Raw genomic sequence first — 13,674 nt, 5'->3', positions numbered from 1 at the left:
AAATCTCCTCTTTCCATTTTCCCACTGTCCGCTGGCCTGCCTTGAACTTGGCTCTCACTGGAAATGACAACTGCCAAGCTAAGAAACACAGATCCAGTGCATCAAGGTGCTGATGGGAGTTGAAGCCATGTGTCATGTAGCAAGGGCATACCAGAGCCCCAGGTGGGCTCTCAGGACCTGCTCTGAAATCTGTCCTACTACAGCTTTGCAGCTGCTGTTGCTGGGGTTCTGTGGCTGAATATATTAAATTGAGCTTGGGAAAGATGCAATCAGACTTCTGAATGCAGCATTGACGTGCCCTGCCTGTTCATACAATATTGCAAACAGGCAACTGCTTGCCTTAAGGTTATAGAAATTACACATAACACACATGAATTATTACATGCAGCAAGTAAAACTTGACCCTTCTGCAAGAATTCAGCACAAGTCCTATAAATAAATCACTGAAATGCTACAAACTTCGGAGTGCACCAGTTTTGAATTGTTGAATATGCATCTCACCCAACATGTTTCCATGAAACACATGCTTAATATGTGGATACTGATAAAAGGAAAAGAAGAACAAGAGGAAGATCAAAAAGTAGGACAAAAGATACTGACATTAAAAAAAGTCTGTCCTTCAGCTGCTAATGGGGATTTATGAAAATGAGTTCATCTACTGCAAAGGGCATATGAGGATATGTGGTATTTCTGCTGGAGAGAGACTCTAGGGACGCTTACTGCAAATAGGGCAGCCTCCAGAACAGATCAATAGTTCCTGAAATGGTCACGGTTTTGACTCCTCACACACTTTTTGAAGCCTCATTTTACACCAAGACTTCAGCTCTACAGATGCATCTTCTTCTGAATCCAGCTGTGTTGTATAATATCTCACCATCTCCATTTGGTGTCCAGTTGCTGATCTGTGATGAGCTGATAGAAGTTATGTTCCTCTCAAGTCTTCTGTTTATGTGATCAGTTCGCAAATTCTGATTCCCCAAAATGGTACGTAGTTTCAGAGTGGTCACACCAGCAGCTCTCACAGCAATCTAAGCAGGTTATAAACTCCTTCCATGGCTATTTGCAAAGTGCGTATCTGTCTACATCTTCATTATGTGTATTTCTCTTTGAAATGGGGGGTAAGACTCCCACATGTATTCTTGAATTTGAAGCAAGTCTAACTCCATCTCAGTGTTGGGCAATATCGATGACTCAGAAGTAGGTAAGTCACCAACACATGTGAACAAAAGTCCCTGGAGTTGAGCCTGAGATGCTGTAAAAGCTCTGTGGCAATGTTTTACCCTGGGAGTTGCTGTTTCTGCAAGATCACAAAATGTCTTTGAGGAATTGAAATAGATGTTGAAATTGAGGTACAACAGGAACTTGGAACAGTGTCAAAAGGAAGGCAAAGCAAAGCATCTCTCTCCAGTCATTTGGAAATTTAAACTAGTCTAAAATCTGCTATTGAAATGTCTGAGTAGTGTGATACAATGATGCCATACAGCTAATGGGTTTCAAGAGACAGGTTTGAAAACCAACATTTCAAAGAGTACGTATTTCAGAAAGAGTGGGACCGAAAGATATGCAAATTGCCGTTTTAAAGAGCTGGACTACAACACACAAATCCACACGCTGCAAGAAACACAGATAATGAACTGATTGGACTATACAGCCAAGCAAGATAAGAAAAGACAGAAATACAAGTGTCTGGGCAGCTAAGTGATATAGAATGCTGTTTTATTCCACCTTTCCAGCCACTTCTACCACTGCCAGTAATTTACTGGATTAGTATGAAAAGATTGGATGGAAAAAAGAAGTCTGTCTACCTGCTCCAGGTAAGAGTGGCTGCTACAGAACTGGAATAGCAGCTGCCCTCAGGGTCCTCCCCTGCCCAGACAGGACTGAGCAAGGGAGAAAAAGCACACTTGTTTAGGGAAGGAAGAGAGGAGAGAGTTGACAGCCTGTGAGGGACAAGATGATCATGCCAAAGGATATAGAGGTCTTTTCCAAAAAAACCCAAAACCCAAAAAGCCCAGAAACTAAAAAGCAAGGGCTCTGCTGATTCTTGCTGGAGTGCTGAACACTTCATCTGTGCTGATGCCAGTATCAGCTGAAATTAAAAACTCTTGACTGTTAACTAGAGCAGGGAGAGAGATGGTGATCTGGTGGCCACCACAACTCAGTGTGAGAGAACACCATCTCATGGAGACACAACCAAATGCTTGGAAGTGATAATTTTAAGGATCTGACCCAATGAGGGGTCCAAAACCAGTAACCCTTCAATTTTAGCATGGTGTGATCAATGACAGAAGTCTAAGGACAGTCACAGTACAGAAGGTCTGGAAATACCACCATGTTGGGGAACACACCAGAACATTGCTCTTGCCTTTCACAGACATACAGAACTCAAGGATGCTGTTTCAGGACAAGAGCTGTCAAGGAAGCTATCAGAGATGAGAAAGTCCACCCATAAATTTTACTGTAGTCTTTCCAGAACAAGCTATTATCATGGATTCCGAGATGAGGAAGGTAACCATCACGCTGTCCACCATATCTAGGTATTCCAACTACAGAGTTAGAGAACAGTCTCTCCTTCATTTTGGACCAATGAGACTTAAAACAGACAGTAATGAGAAAGTGCTACACCATGCAACCTTGCAAGACAGGTCTCCTAGGGAAATACAAGGGAATTAAACACTCTGGAAGTCTGTAAGATTGCAATAGCATTGACTGGCATGGAAAAACAAGGGCTCATGTTTGAAACTTGCCTTGATAAGTCAATTCAACTGATACATAGCTTCACCACGATAATACCTTGTGTTATGAGACATTGGTAGTTCCAACATAGACCTGTTCTCTCAGTGGAGTTAGCACCTGTAACACTAAGCAGCAAAGGCAGCAGGTGTTGTGTCATTGTTTTCTGTTTATATTAATTTATAGTGGATGACTTGGCCATAGATCTTCTAACTCTAGTTGATTTACATTCATGATCTAAGCTACCCTGACCCTTTGTAAGTTAAAAATCATCATTTTTGCAGAGGCAAAACAAAGTTAAATAACTTGCCGACTGTCAGAAGAGAGTTCAGACCACTGACTCCGCAGTTGGCACAATAACTAGACTCTCATTTGCTTTCTCTGCATCGGTTTTCCAGCAGCAGAGAAAGCATATTTAGGGCTACAGAGAGGCAGTGTTACCTGCAACAAATGTATGCATCAGCCTAACAGCATCAGCAAATAGGCTTATATTCTCCATATCCCTTCCATATGCAGATGTAACTTCCTTTGCAAATCGTTTACTCTTTATTAGATTTAGTGCTCATGCATAATAAAATAAATTGTTTCTAAGATTGGTTAAATAATACCATCTCTATTTATATATTTACACAATGCAGAAGCCACATGGCTATTTAAAAAAAAAAAAAACCCACTAAGAAAAAAGATGAAAATGAGACCAATAGCCAGCTTTTGTTGCAAAATTTTTGAAAACAGTATTTCCAGCTTAGAAAGGGAGGACTTTCTGCATAAAGAGACTACACACCACAAATGAACATGTCTGTCATCAGGTCTGAGAAAGGAGAAAATCATAGGGCTGGCTGCACAAAGAAGTGGAGGGGAGGGGCAGGCGGAGGGATGTGACAGATCTCTTCACTCGGAGACAGCTGATGATGAAAGGAGGGTTAACGCTTGGCCAGCCAGTAACACCCTAGGTTGTCTGAGGCGATCATTTTTCTGCTGATCACTGAATCAAAGGTTAGTTCTAGACCATGCCACAAACCAGAGGACTGAATATCCTTCTGACACTTTCTAAACAGCCAGAGTAGGTATTCTTGGTTCTATCTTAATGTTTTTAAACTTTCACTCCTTGTTTCCCCGTAACAATGGCAGCTATTGAAATACTCAGAAAATAATCATGGCTAGGCTAGTGCTAGAAACATAGACAAACAAGGAACCGCAGTAGATTGGTTGATTGGTTAATTGTAAATGAATTCTCCTTGCTGGGTGGAGTGTGCACTGCAGTGTGGAAGCTAAGGGTGGGCTTTCAGAAATTATCCCACTACTCCAACCATCTCACACTTTCCCTTCAGAAACTTCTCCCAGGTCCCAGGCTTCTCCCTATTACATTGAAAGAGAACCTGGGACCTGTTCAGTGTACTGGATTTCTACTCTGCTGAAAGCAAGATTCTAGCCTGAGGCTGGATTATTATACTTGAGTTTTTCCTTTTCCCTTCAGTCTATTTGTCTGGATCTGTCTGATGCCTTTTTACATACTTCAATTACAAAAATTCTGGGAGAGGCCATATTTTAATCTGCATTTGTGCAGCATCAAGTATTTGTGGGTTCCTGGGCTATGACCGGGACTTTCAGGTGCTATAGTAATAGAGATAACAACAAATTGAAATTACATGGTAATTAATATCGGTCTGCAGCAAGCTACCTAGTTATGGAAATTAATGGTACTTACAGATAGCCAAAAGCATACCCACAGACAAATTATACTGTAATTATAATTTGGTACCACTGCAACCACAATACCCTTATTGTAAGGGAAGTGGCCGATTTTCCTGTACCAAAACATTACGCAAGAGCGATAGAGGTATGGACAGAAGTACAGATAGAACAACCCAAAGGCAGGGAACTGTGGGTTGCCACGCATGCGCTAAATCCCCAGCTCTAAATTCTAATAACAGTTAGCAAGAGGGGATAAGCAGCTGAGAGATAATTTTCCCTTCTGGCAAATTGAGATAGTGCCAAAATGCCAAGGGGCAAAATGAAGGACATTCAGAAGGAGAAAAGCAAGACCAACATCTCGGCCTTCCTGCAGGGGACAATGCATACAGTCTTCTAAGGAGTTTGGTAGAGAGAGCAAGAGCGAGACTGGCATATGCAAAGGATTATACTTACATAGGCTCCCACAATGCTGCTCTTGGCAGCAACGAAGATCAGACAGATGAAGATGGCTGATCCTAGCATGCCAACAGCACAGACAAGAGGATCGGCTCGCTGGGTTTTTAACCGGCACCATTTGGTTGCCCCAGCCCCTGTGATTACACCCAGGAAACCAGTGAAGCATGTGATTGCTCCAAAGATCAAGCTATGAAAAAGAAAAAAGAAAAAAGAGAGACAGGTGTTTTTTTTGGAGTTTTTCCCAAAAATGGACATGGTCTTTGAACAAATTATTAGGGTAAGCTGACTAATGGAAATCTGCACATTGGCTTTGCAAATTTAGAATAAAACAAATGAGTTCCCCTGCTGAGTGCTTGGGATTTTAGCACTCTCTCCCTGCAATTAAGAAAAACACAGCGTATGAAATTCATTGATCAACATGCACACAGGTGCAAAGGGCTCATGCTTCTTTGTGTGGAACTGAGCTTCCTATCAAGTGCATTGTACAGCTAATTATGTATGCACAAAACTAAGTAATAACCTGCACATTGATCATGTCAGGGGAAATTGTGGACAGAACAGGCATAAGGAAGATTAAGGGGAAGGAAACCTAACAAGACTCCAAATACCAGTGACTTTCAACATACTTTGACTTTCTAACTCCTTTCAGACCACTTCAAAAAAGCCTGATTAGATTATTTTGCTGTTATGTTACACATTTGAAATGTGTTAATTTAAATTTAATGAGCCAGGAGCTGTCAAGGATTCTTCGTATTGTATGTGCAGGACTTGGATTACAGAGTCTTTGGCAACTACATTACAGTAGCTCCAGGGCAGCTCAAAATACAGGTGTCATCAAGAAGTGGAAAACTTCTCTTTGTAAACAGAAGATGGGCAGTCTGACTGGAGCTGTATTTCTGCTCACTGTGTTTTTGCAGAATAGACTGAGACTGCCTGCTGGGTGCTCTAGTTGATGGTACTCCAAACCACTAAGTAGTTTACTTGAGATGGGATTGTGTCAGCTAGAGCAAGATTTTCTTAATGTTATTTTTCCCTCCCAAGCTAAAAAGCAAAAGAGCTGACAAAAGGCAGGGTTTTTGTATCTTTTATTTACCTGGAGAAATGCTTTTTTAGCATTTTATGTTTTGTGCCATCATGGTAAAGCACAAAACGATGAATTACTTTTCATAGCTTATGTGCTGCAAGTGATATTATATAATTAGGACTGAAAACCCAAACCACCGTATAACATCAGGCAATCCAGACCAAAGTGTCCCAGATCTCTGCACCATTTTCAACAAAACTCAGCATACACGGTAGTGTACAGAGCAATGAAACACAGTGAAGTCTGCCCTCACACAGAAACAAAAGTCTTCAGGGTCAGTCCCTGCAGCCTTTAGGGGAACCCTGAATTAGAGCCACCACTGTGCTGCCCAACCTGCCAGCTGATTCTGCCGCTACCACAGAAAACAGTGTGGGTGTTAAGAAACCAAACTCTCTCTCAGCTCTCCAAACATGTTCTAAGGCAAGACAGCAGTCTCTTTTCTACTTCTGCACTATAGCCTGGGAACTAAGACAGAGCTGAGGTCATTGCTTCTCCCTTGGTTTGACTTCATGCGATGAAGAAAAGAAGAGAAATAAAACCTAGTTTACAATCCCAGCATTTCCTATCATTGTTGCAAAGACCTAGAGGAAATTACAGACATTCTAGTAACTTGACTCCATGGGACTTGCCCGTTTCCTCTGGTAAATAAGCCCCAACTCCCTTCTCCCCCCTTTTTAAAGCAGTGGAGTGTGAATCTCACCTATCTTTGGTGCTGCAGGGCTGTGAGCCACAGGTCTCTGCTGTCTTCTGCACAACCTGTGCTCTGTGAAGGTAGAGAGGGATCCACATGCCAAGTGCCCCTGTGGCAAAGGAGACAGCTGAGGTGGCCAATGATGAGAACACGTAGCTGCGGCTGTGGAGACGCAAGAGACAAAACCAAGAGAAGGTTTGGTGGGAAAAGTGAAAGAGCAGGAGCCCCAGGACAGGAGACAGCACTTCAGTGACAAAACACAGTGTTCCCCCATACTAGCAACTTCCCTTTGCCAAAGGGCAGAGATAATACAAGGTACAAAGCAATGGGGAATAAGAGGCATGGAGTATTTCTTCACATGTGATGCTCCATTGACAATAATGTACTTAACTCTTCAAAGGTGCTTCAAAGAGACCATTTTTCATGGGACCATTTCAGAAGACCATCAGTACTTAGTCACTAAGACATGATGTGTGAATTACAGGGCTTTCATTGTAATATCACCTGTTTACCTGGGTTACCAGTTTCACTTCTCCCTCCCCATCCATGCCACCATATGATTACTACTTGGATAAACTAACAAAAAAAGTAATATAGAAATATTGATAAATTAACCATCATCACTTTTCAGAGTCCTTTGATACTGGCTGACAATACCAGGAAGGCATTCTAGCCAGCAGTTCTAAAAATGAAGGACACCACAAGTTTCCCATCAGAATTCTGATGTAACATTGAATTCACAAGTGCAAGTATTCGCACATTCACAGGCAAATTTTCTGGAAGCAAGGGCAGCTGCTTAAACACTTGTGAGCATGTGATCTTTTATGCACATATACAAGCACCCAAGCACATTCAGTGCTCATGCATTCAGTCACATGTGGTTGTATAAACATATATATTTAAACTTTCCAAGCTTTTGTGTATTTTCTCCTCTTAAATTGCTCTGGCATTTAACTGTCTTTTCCCCCTCAGCAGAGTAGCTCTTTCAAGGAAGAAAAAGGATATAAGCATCTGAACAACAGTGGCACAACAATTAATACAGGAACACAGTAATTTCTACACTTCAAAAGCCTTGATCTGTCTGAAGTATGAGCCAAACAAAGCAGACTCTCTCTTAGATCTCAATGTTGGAAAAGTTAGAGCAAAAGTTGGAATCCGTCATTGTCACTGCAGTCGATACCTCATGAAAACCTAACTGTGATTTTCTTTCCTAGGTCCACAGACTAAGCTTCCTGCAACTCCCTGCATGTTGTCACTTTCCAGTCTCACAGTGCTAAGAAGTACAGGCTGTTGCATGTTCCAATTAAGCATTAGAGGCAAAGCATGCTTTTTACTAGAGTGCTCTTACTTTCTAATCAGAGCTTTCATGTCCCTTAGCCATGAGGTCCGAGCCTTCAGCTGTCCCCCGAGTTGTTCGACATTTCCTCTTTTAGCAGCAGGTACAAATATCAAGATGAGTGTCCCTGTTATCATTCCCAGGAGTGGAGATACCTGCAAGAAAGGAACAGGGAATTAGCACAGGAGTCAGCAGCGTTTGCTTTGACTGGTCCATAGGAAGCAGATTACATTAGTTTTGTTTCAGTGACTTGATTCTTTACAGCTAGCCAGAATCTGTAAGCACACCGAGGCATCTGCTCCTTTCCTTCCTCCCTGTCATTCCCTGGACTCTCTTATCTCACTCTGGAAGCATGCAGCTCTGAGAATACTCTGATTAAGGCAGTCCATTTCTTTGTGTTATTAAAGTACCAAGATTCATCTAAATACAGTCCTTCAGAAATGTTTAACTCTTTGGAAACCTACTCCCAGCTGGGCTAAGACACCAACTAGTTTCCGGGAGAAAGGCAGAAGCCTTTTAAAGGCAATGAGACCAGGTGCAAGATTTCTGGATGTAGGGAGCATGCTGGCTTTGAAAATCCTTGCTTGACATGCATCCCTCTTCCAGCTAACCCACAATGCCTTCCTATTTTCAGGCAGGTTCCTCAGATTACCTCAGTGTACAGCAGACCAAGAAACATTAAAAATTCAGGCTGGAAGACAGGAAAACAACACATACAAGGGTTAGGTTTTCCAGTTTCCACTCCTTTCTCCCAATCACTAGACCAAAATAGAAAGATCCCACAGTGTTTTGCAAGCTACAAACATAATTCTATTTTAACACTGAAATTCCATCATTGTCAGAATGGAAAATATCTCTGTTAGGAAAACAGGAACACAGATTTTCACCGAACTATCATCTCTTCTATACATGTAATTTTAAAAATAAATTCCTGTTCCAAAAAAAATATGCTTCAAATAATAACCTGAGAATGGTCTTTACACATAGAGCAGTGTTTCACGTCCAAAGATGACAAACACAGAATTCCTCTAGGGAAGGGAAAACAAAAACATTTCAGAACTGGAAAGTCAGGAAAATCCCTCATCCATGGATAAATGAAGCCTGATACAGTACCTTTATTACAGCTAAAAATAAGACACAGCACTGGTAAAAAAAAAAAAATTGCAACGCTGGGATTTTCTAGGGCCATATAATTTAAAGTCTCTTTGATTTTTATCTAAAGGCTTAATCCCCCAACAGGACAACCTCCATTGATACTCAGTAATGCTCCAATGAAACACTGACATTACTGCTAGATCCAGAGATCTGGCTGCCACTTGCCAAAGTGCCCTTCTGTCTTCTTCAGCCCACTGAAGTACAGATTATTCCTGACCTCCTCCAGATTTGGAGACCACAGGAGATCACAGAGGGAAGCATCACCTAGGGGAATCTTGTACATCTTGCAAGAGCACAATAATTGCCACAGGGAGGGAGGCTGCTTTACGCTGATGTCTGGAAGCTTTCAACATGTGCTCTTTGACTACAAGAACTAAGCAGTGCTGTCCAAAGCAACCGTCACAGAAGTGTGCAGCTTGTCAGATTCCCCACAATTTTGCAGTCACGGAATCATGCACCAATGTGTCATTTATGACATCATGATTTCCACTGTAAGTGGCACAGTCTTGCAGATAGCCTGGATTTCTCAGGATAACTGTGGAGACATCATCTGAAGAGAAAGGTGCTAGTGAGGATTTCTTTGCACAAATTAATCATTTCGGTTTTACAGATAGAAACACAAGAGTGCTCAACATATCAACCTCATTAAAGCCCACTGACCAGGAGGAGGGGCTTTGGGGTTTCTTATTCCTTGTGCTGGCCTCTGCTAAAAAGTTAATTTTACCCTTAAAGCATTTCTGCTATTGAAAGAGGTAGCCATCCTCTTGGTGTGAAGCTGAAGGCTATTAAACTTTTCATTTCAGGTTCACAGCTGGAAACTACTCTCCATTCTCCTAGCTGCAGATGAACTGTTCACGGTGATTTTCCTGGCTTTGCTTACCCTTGCTGGACAGGGAGGGAATGGCCTGTGTCACAGAAGGGCACATTTGCTTGAGATGGGAACCCATGTATTTCATCACCTGCCATTATAAATGGTGTTGGCCTGAGCTTCATGAGATTCATTGTCTTCATGAAGTGCCAGAGCCAGAGAACGCACCTCACGGGGGCTCATGCCACCCAGACTGCCAAAGGTCAGAAAACAGTTCTGCTGGGCCACTTCCTCTCAGCTCTTTCAAGACATCTTTGTGTGGAGGATCTGTTTGTGCCTATGCAATTGGAGTGTATTATCTTTTCAACACATTTATCAAGGTCCCAAGAGGTTAAAATAGAAGGAAACCAACTGTCTCAGGGCAGAAAAACAAGCGGAAACTGGAACAAAGTGTTTTTTCCTCAAAGCAGGAAGCCATTCTCAGAGTTTCTTGACAGCAGGGGACTGAAAGACTGTGGAGTTGATTTAAGGCCAATGCCTCGTCTTCCCATCCCCATCAAGAAATCATGGTTGACTGATAATAAAGTGATTGGAACATTCTTGCTCCCAGGCAGGGAAAAAAACAAGTACAACAAGCCAAAACCACATACCTTTCCCATTTGCTTAGAGAATGCATCTGCTATGCACTTAATATTCACAAATGCAATTTCCAATCCTTTACCTTCTATATATAACAACAGGTTGAGGAATTGTGTGATAGAATTCTTCCTAACACTGATCAACCGATGTAACTGTTATTATGATGTTATTAAGAGTAGCTTACCCGCAACGCCCAGTGCCAGTCTCCAGCAACCTGCTTCACACTTGACCCAGTGATGTACCCCAAGCCACTGCAAGAATACAATGACAGTCAGAGTACCACGATCATAGCTATTCTTGAACAAAGATTAAAAAAAGTCACAATCAATTGTGTGTCCTAGGCTCTCTTCTCCTGCAGGAAAAAACACAGGGGATGAAGCTGATGGTGGCTAATATGTAACTCTTCCCAGCACTGTTGATCCAAAAATGCTCAAATACGATGGAAATTCAGACACTGATCTCAAGTTTATAGCTGACCTTTCAACCTACAGTGGATGGAAACAAAGACTCAAAAAGAATTTATTTCCCAATTCAATTTCTACATCAGGCCTTTCTGTACAGTAATATGAATACTTAACAACTTAATGTTCAAGCTCTCAGTTAAGAAGTGCCCTTCAAAGACACATCGTATTTTATCATTAAATTTTTTCTTGCCATTTAATTGTACGTGGTTCTAATTACTCATGAAGAGACCATTTTCCATAAGCTTATAAGAAAACCCAAGAAGAATGCACAAGACAGTCTGATGGGAGAACATCAGACCTGAAGCTTGGAAATCCTCTCTGAAGATAAAGAGGCAGTAGGACCTTCAGCTACATGCTAAGAATTACACTGTGGTAACAAAAGGTGGCTCACAAGAGACTAGATAAAGGTGAACATAGCCACGCTTCTCTCAAAGTGAACTGGATGGATGTGAATTTCCCATTTTTCCAAACTGCTGCATTTGTTGCTGAGACTGCCTTGGCTAAACGTTGCCAGGACTGCTGCAGGGCAGGTGTCAGCCATCACATGCCTTTATTGAACAGACTGCTAAGCTTTGGAGGTTGCCATCTGTAATCACCCCAAAACTGGGCTTTTTACAGAGACGGGCCCAAAAATCAAACCACGGATCCAAACCTCTGTTGGATATTGAGAGAATTAAGTCCCAGAATCAGGCTCAACAGGATGAATATTTGCCATTTCTTGCTCACCATAGTTCACTGAATTCTCTATGTAAATACTTGGCATCCTTGGCCCTCTTGGGAAGATATTCTTTTCACCAGTTAAGGACTTGACTATCTCTTTTTCCTCAAGAGCAAATGGATGTTTGTGAGTTTTATCTCAGGGATGAGTGCTCTAATTTGTAAAATGCACCACCCTAAACTAGAAGTTTTTCCCTGAGCTGGGAGGGGTGAAACTGCTGCACGTTTTCCCTACTGGAAATGAACACATGATGCTACTTTTGCACAGGGTGTTGTCCAACTCTGGGAATCGGTATGCGAACTATGTGAACTGACCCTGCATACAATGTCACAATAGAGGATCAGCCACTATTTAAAAAAAATAAAATTGGAAAAAAAAAAAAAAAATCAGCAATTCCCTCCTGTCCCAACAATCAGATACTGCATTGGGCTGATAAGGGAACTCAGCCGAAAGAAAGTGCCAGAGGAAATAACTACTCCAAATCTGAGTCTGTCTGTTGCTTTCATCAAGCACCTATGGGCTTGCTGTCCTCCACTGCTCTGCATTAAGACTGACTGTGAACGATCACTACAGTTTCCCTCTTCAGCCTTGTCTACACTAGACTTCACAATTTCTCCTAACTGCTGTTTCAGTGACAATAGCACTAAAAAGGACCGGCCACTGCTATTGCAACTACCAAGTCACCTAAGATTGGCTTAGCTGCATTTTCCAAACTTAGTCAGACTGGCCAAATTCAAGGTTGGGCAGAAATTGAGTTTAAACTAAAAATATTTTTTCAAGTCAGAATTTCAAATTGTTTATGTTATATAGCATACTCCTCTTGAAACCTCTGATATTTAGACTGTCACATAAAAGCAGGTTCCCATTCACTCACTTTTGAAAACTCAGCTCAGTGTCTTAAGAGATCTTGATTTCACAGTAACCTGAAAGACCTTGGCTATAGAAGGCCTAGACCTCAAATGAATCAAAGCAATGATTCAGAGAACCAGTATAACATTATTTAAAATGATAGGTTAATCTCATAATGCTAAAAAAAAGACAACTAAAATATTTTGATTCCATTTCCACCTACTTCCCACTAGTTCCCGAAAGTCACACATGAACCAGTAACAGGCCTGGAAAAAGAATCCAATTCCTGCAACTAATTAGTCACTGCTTACAATATTTTCCTGTGTAAACCATTCCAACCGAAGACAGAAGAACCATCATCATTAGCAACTAAGATCTGTGTGAACTTACTTTAAGAGAAAAGCCAAAACCAGATGAAAGAAGCATTACGTCACTTACCTGCCAAGAGGAATTGCAAAGTAGAAAACAGAGAGCATAAGGGTCCTCGTGTTTTTGGTGAAAAGGTCTCCTATGATGGTTGGTGCAATAGTGGAATAACTTGCTTCACCGATGCCGACCAAACCTCGTGAGAGCACAAGAAGCCAGAAATACTGAGAAAAGAAATAAAACACATTAGCAGGTCTCCCATTGTCTTTCTGAATTCAGGATGGACAACAGTGAAAGCTGCGCAAATAGGGAAATAGAAACCCATGTGACTGGAAAGTCACCCCCTTGTATTCATTTTTTCTTTTAAATTTCACACTCTTGTAATTTGTCTCTTGCTAGGGAGGAAAGAGACTCTGTTTTTTGTGAAGATTTATAGGCATGAAAGAAAAGTAGTAATAATACATGTTTACCCAGTGACCCTCAAGAAGATATTTCTAATACAGGCAGAAGACCCTCAGTTTATTCTCAGGATGTAGCTCACTCTTGTTAAGCCCAAGTGCCAGCAACCTACACTGACAGAGGAAAGTTTGGGGAGGTGGGTGAGTGTAACAAATCCCGCTCTGGGATCCAGAAAAAGCAATGCCTGCTGAGCACAACCCCAGCCTCCGCAGCATGCCAAG

General features: G+C 41.7%; 1 protein-coding gene across 1 annotated transcript in view; it reads right to left on the bottom strand.

Annotated features, from left to right (window-relative positions):
* The window catches only part of LOC104033656 (sphingosine-1-phosphate transporter SPNS2-like), a 138,287-nt gene that overhangs the window by 38,599 nt on the left and 86,014 nt on the right, over window positions 1–13,674 (bottom strand). The window contains exons 4-8 of the mRNA XM_075720125.1: window positions 13,067–13,218; window positions 10,782–10,848; window positions 8,008–8,150; window positions 6,669–6,821; window positions 4,882–5,071 (exon numbers count right to left, since the gene is read on the bottom strand). Coding sequence (XP_075576240.1) covers window positions 4,882–5,071; window positions 6,669–6,821; window positions 8,008–8,150; window positions 10,782–10,848; window positions 13,067–13,218 — 705 coding nt within the window. The remainder of the gene's footprint in view (window positions 1–4,881; window positions 5,072–6,668; window positions 6,822–8,007; window positions 8,151–10,781; window positions 10,849–13,066; window positions 13,219–13,674) is intronic.

The sequence above is a fragment of the Pelecanus crispus genome, chromosome 12 (assembly GCF_030463565.1).
Source record: "Pelecanus crispus isolate bPelCri1 chromosome 12, bPelCri1.pri, whole genome shotgun sequence".
In the NCBI taxonomy this organism is placed as follows: domain Eukaryota; kingdom Metazoa; phylum Chordata; class Aves; order Pelecaniformes; family Pelecanidae; genus Pelecanus; species Pelecanus crispus.
Note: the sequence above shows the minus strand (reverse complement) of the source record. Positions and strands in the feature narration are given on the sequence as shown.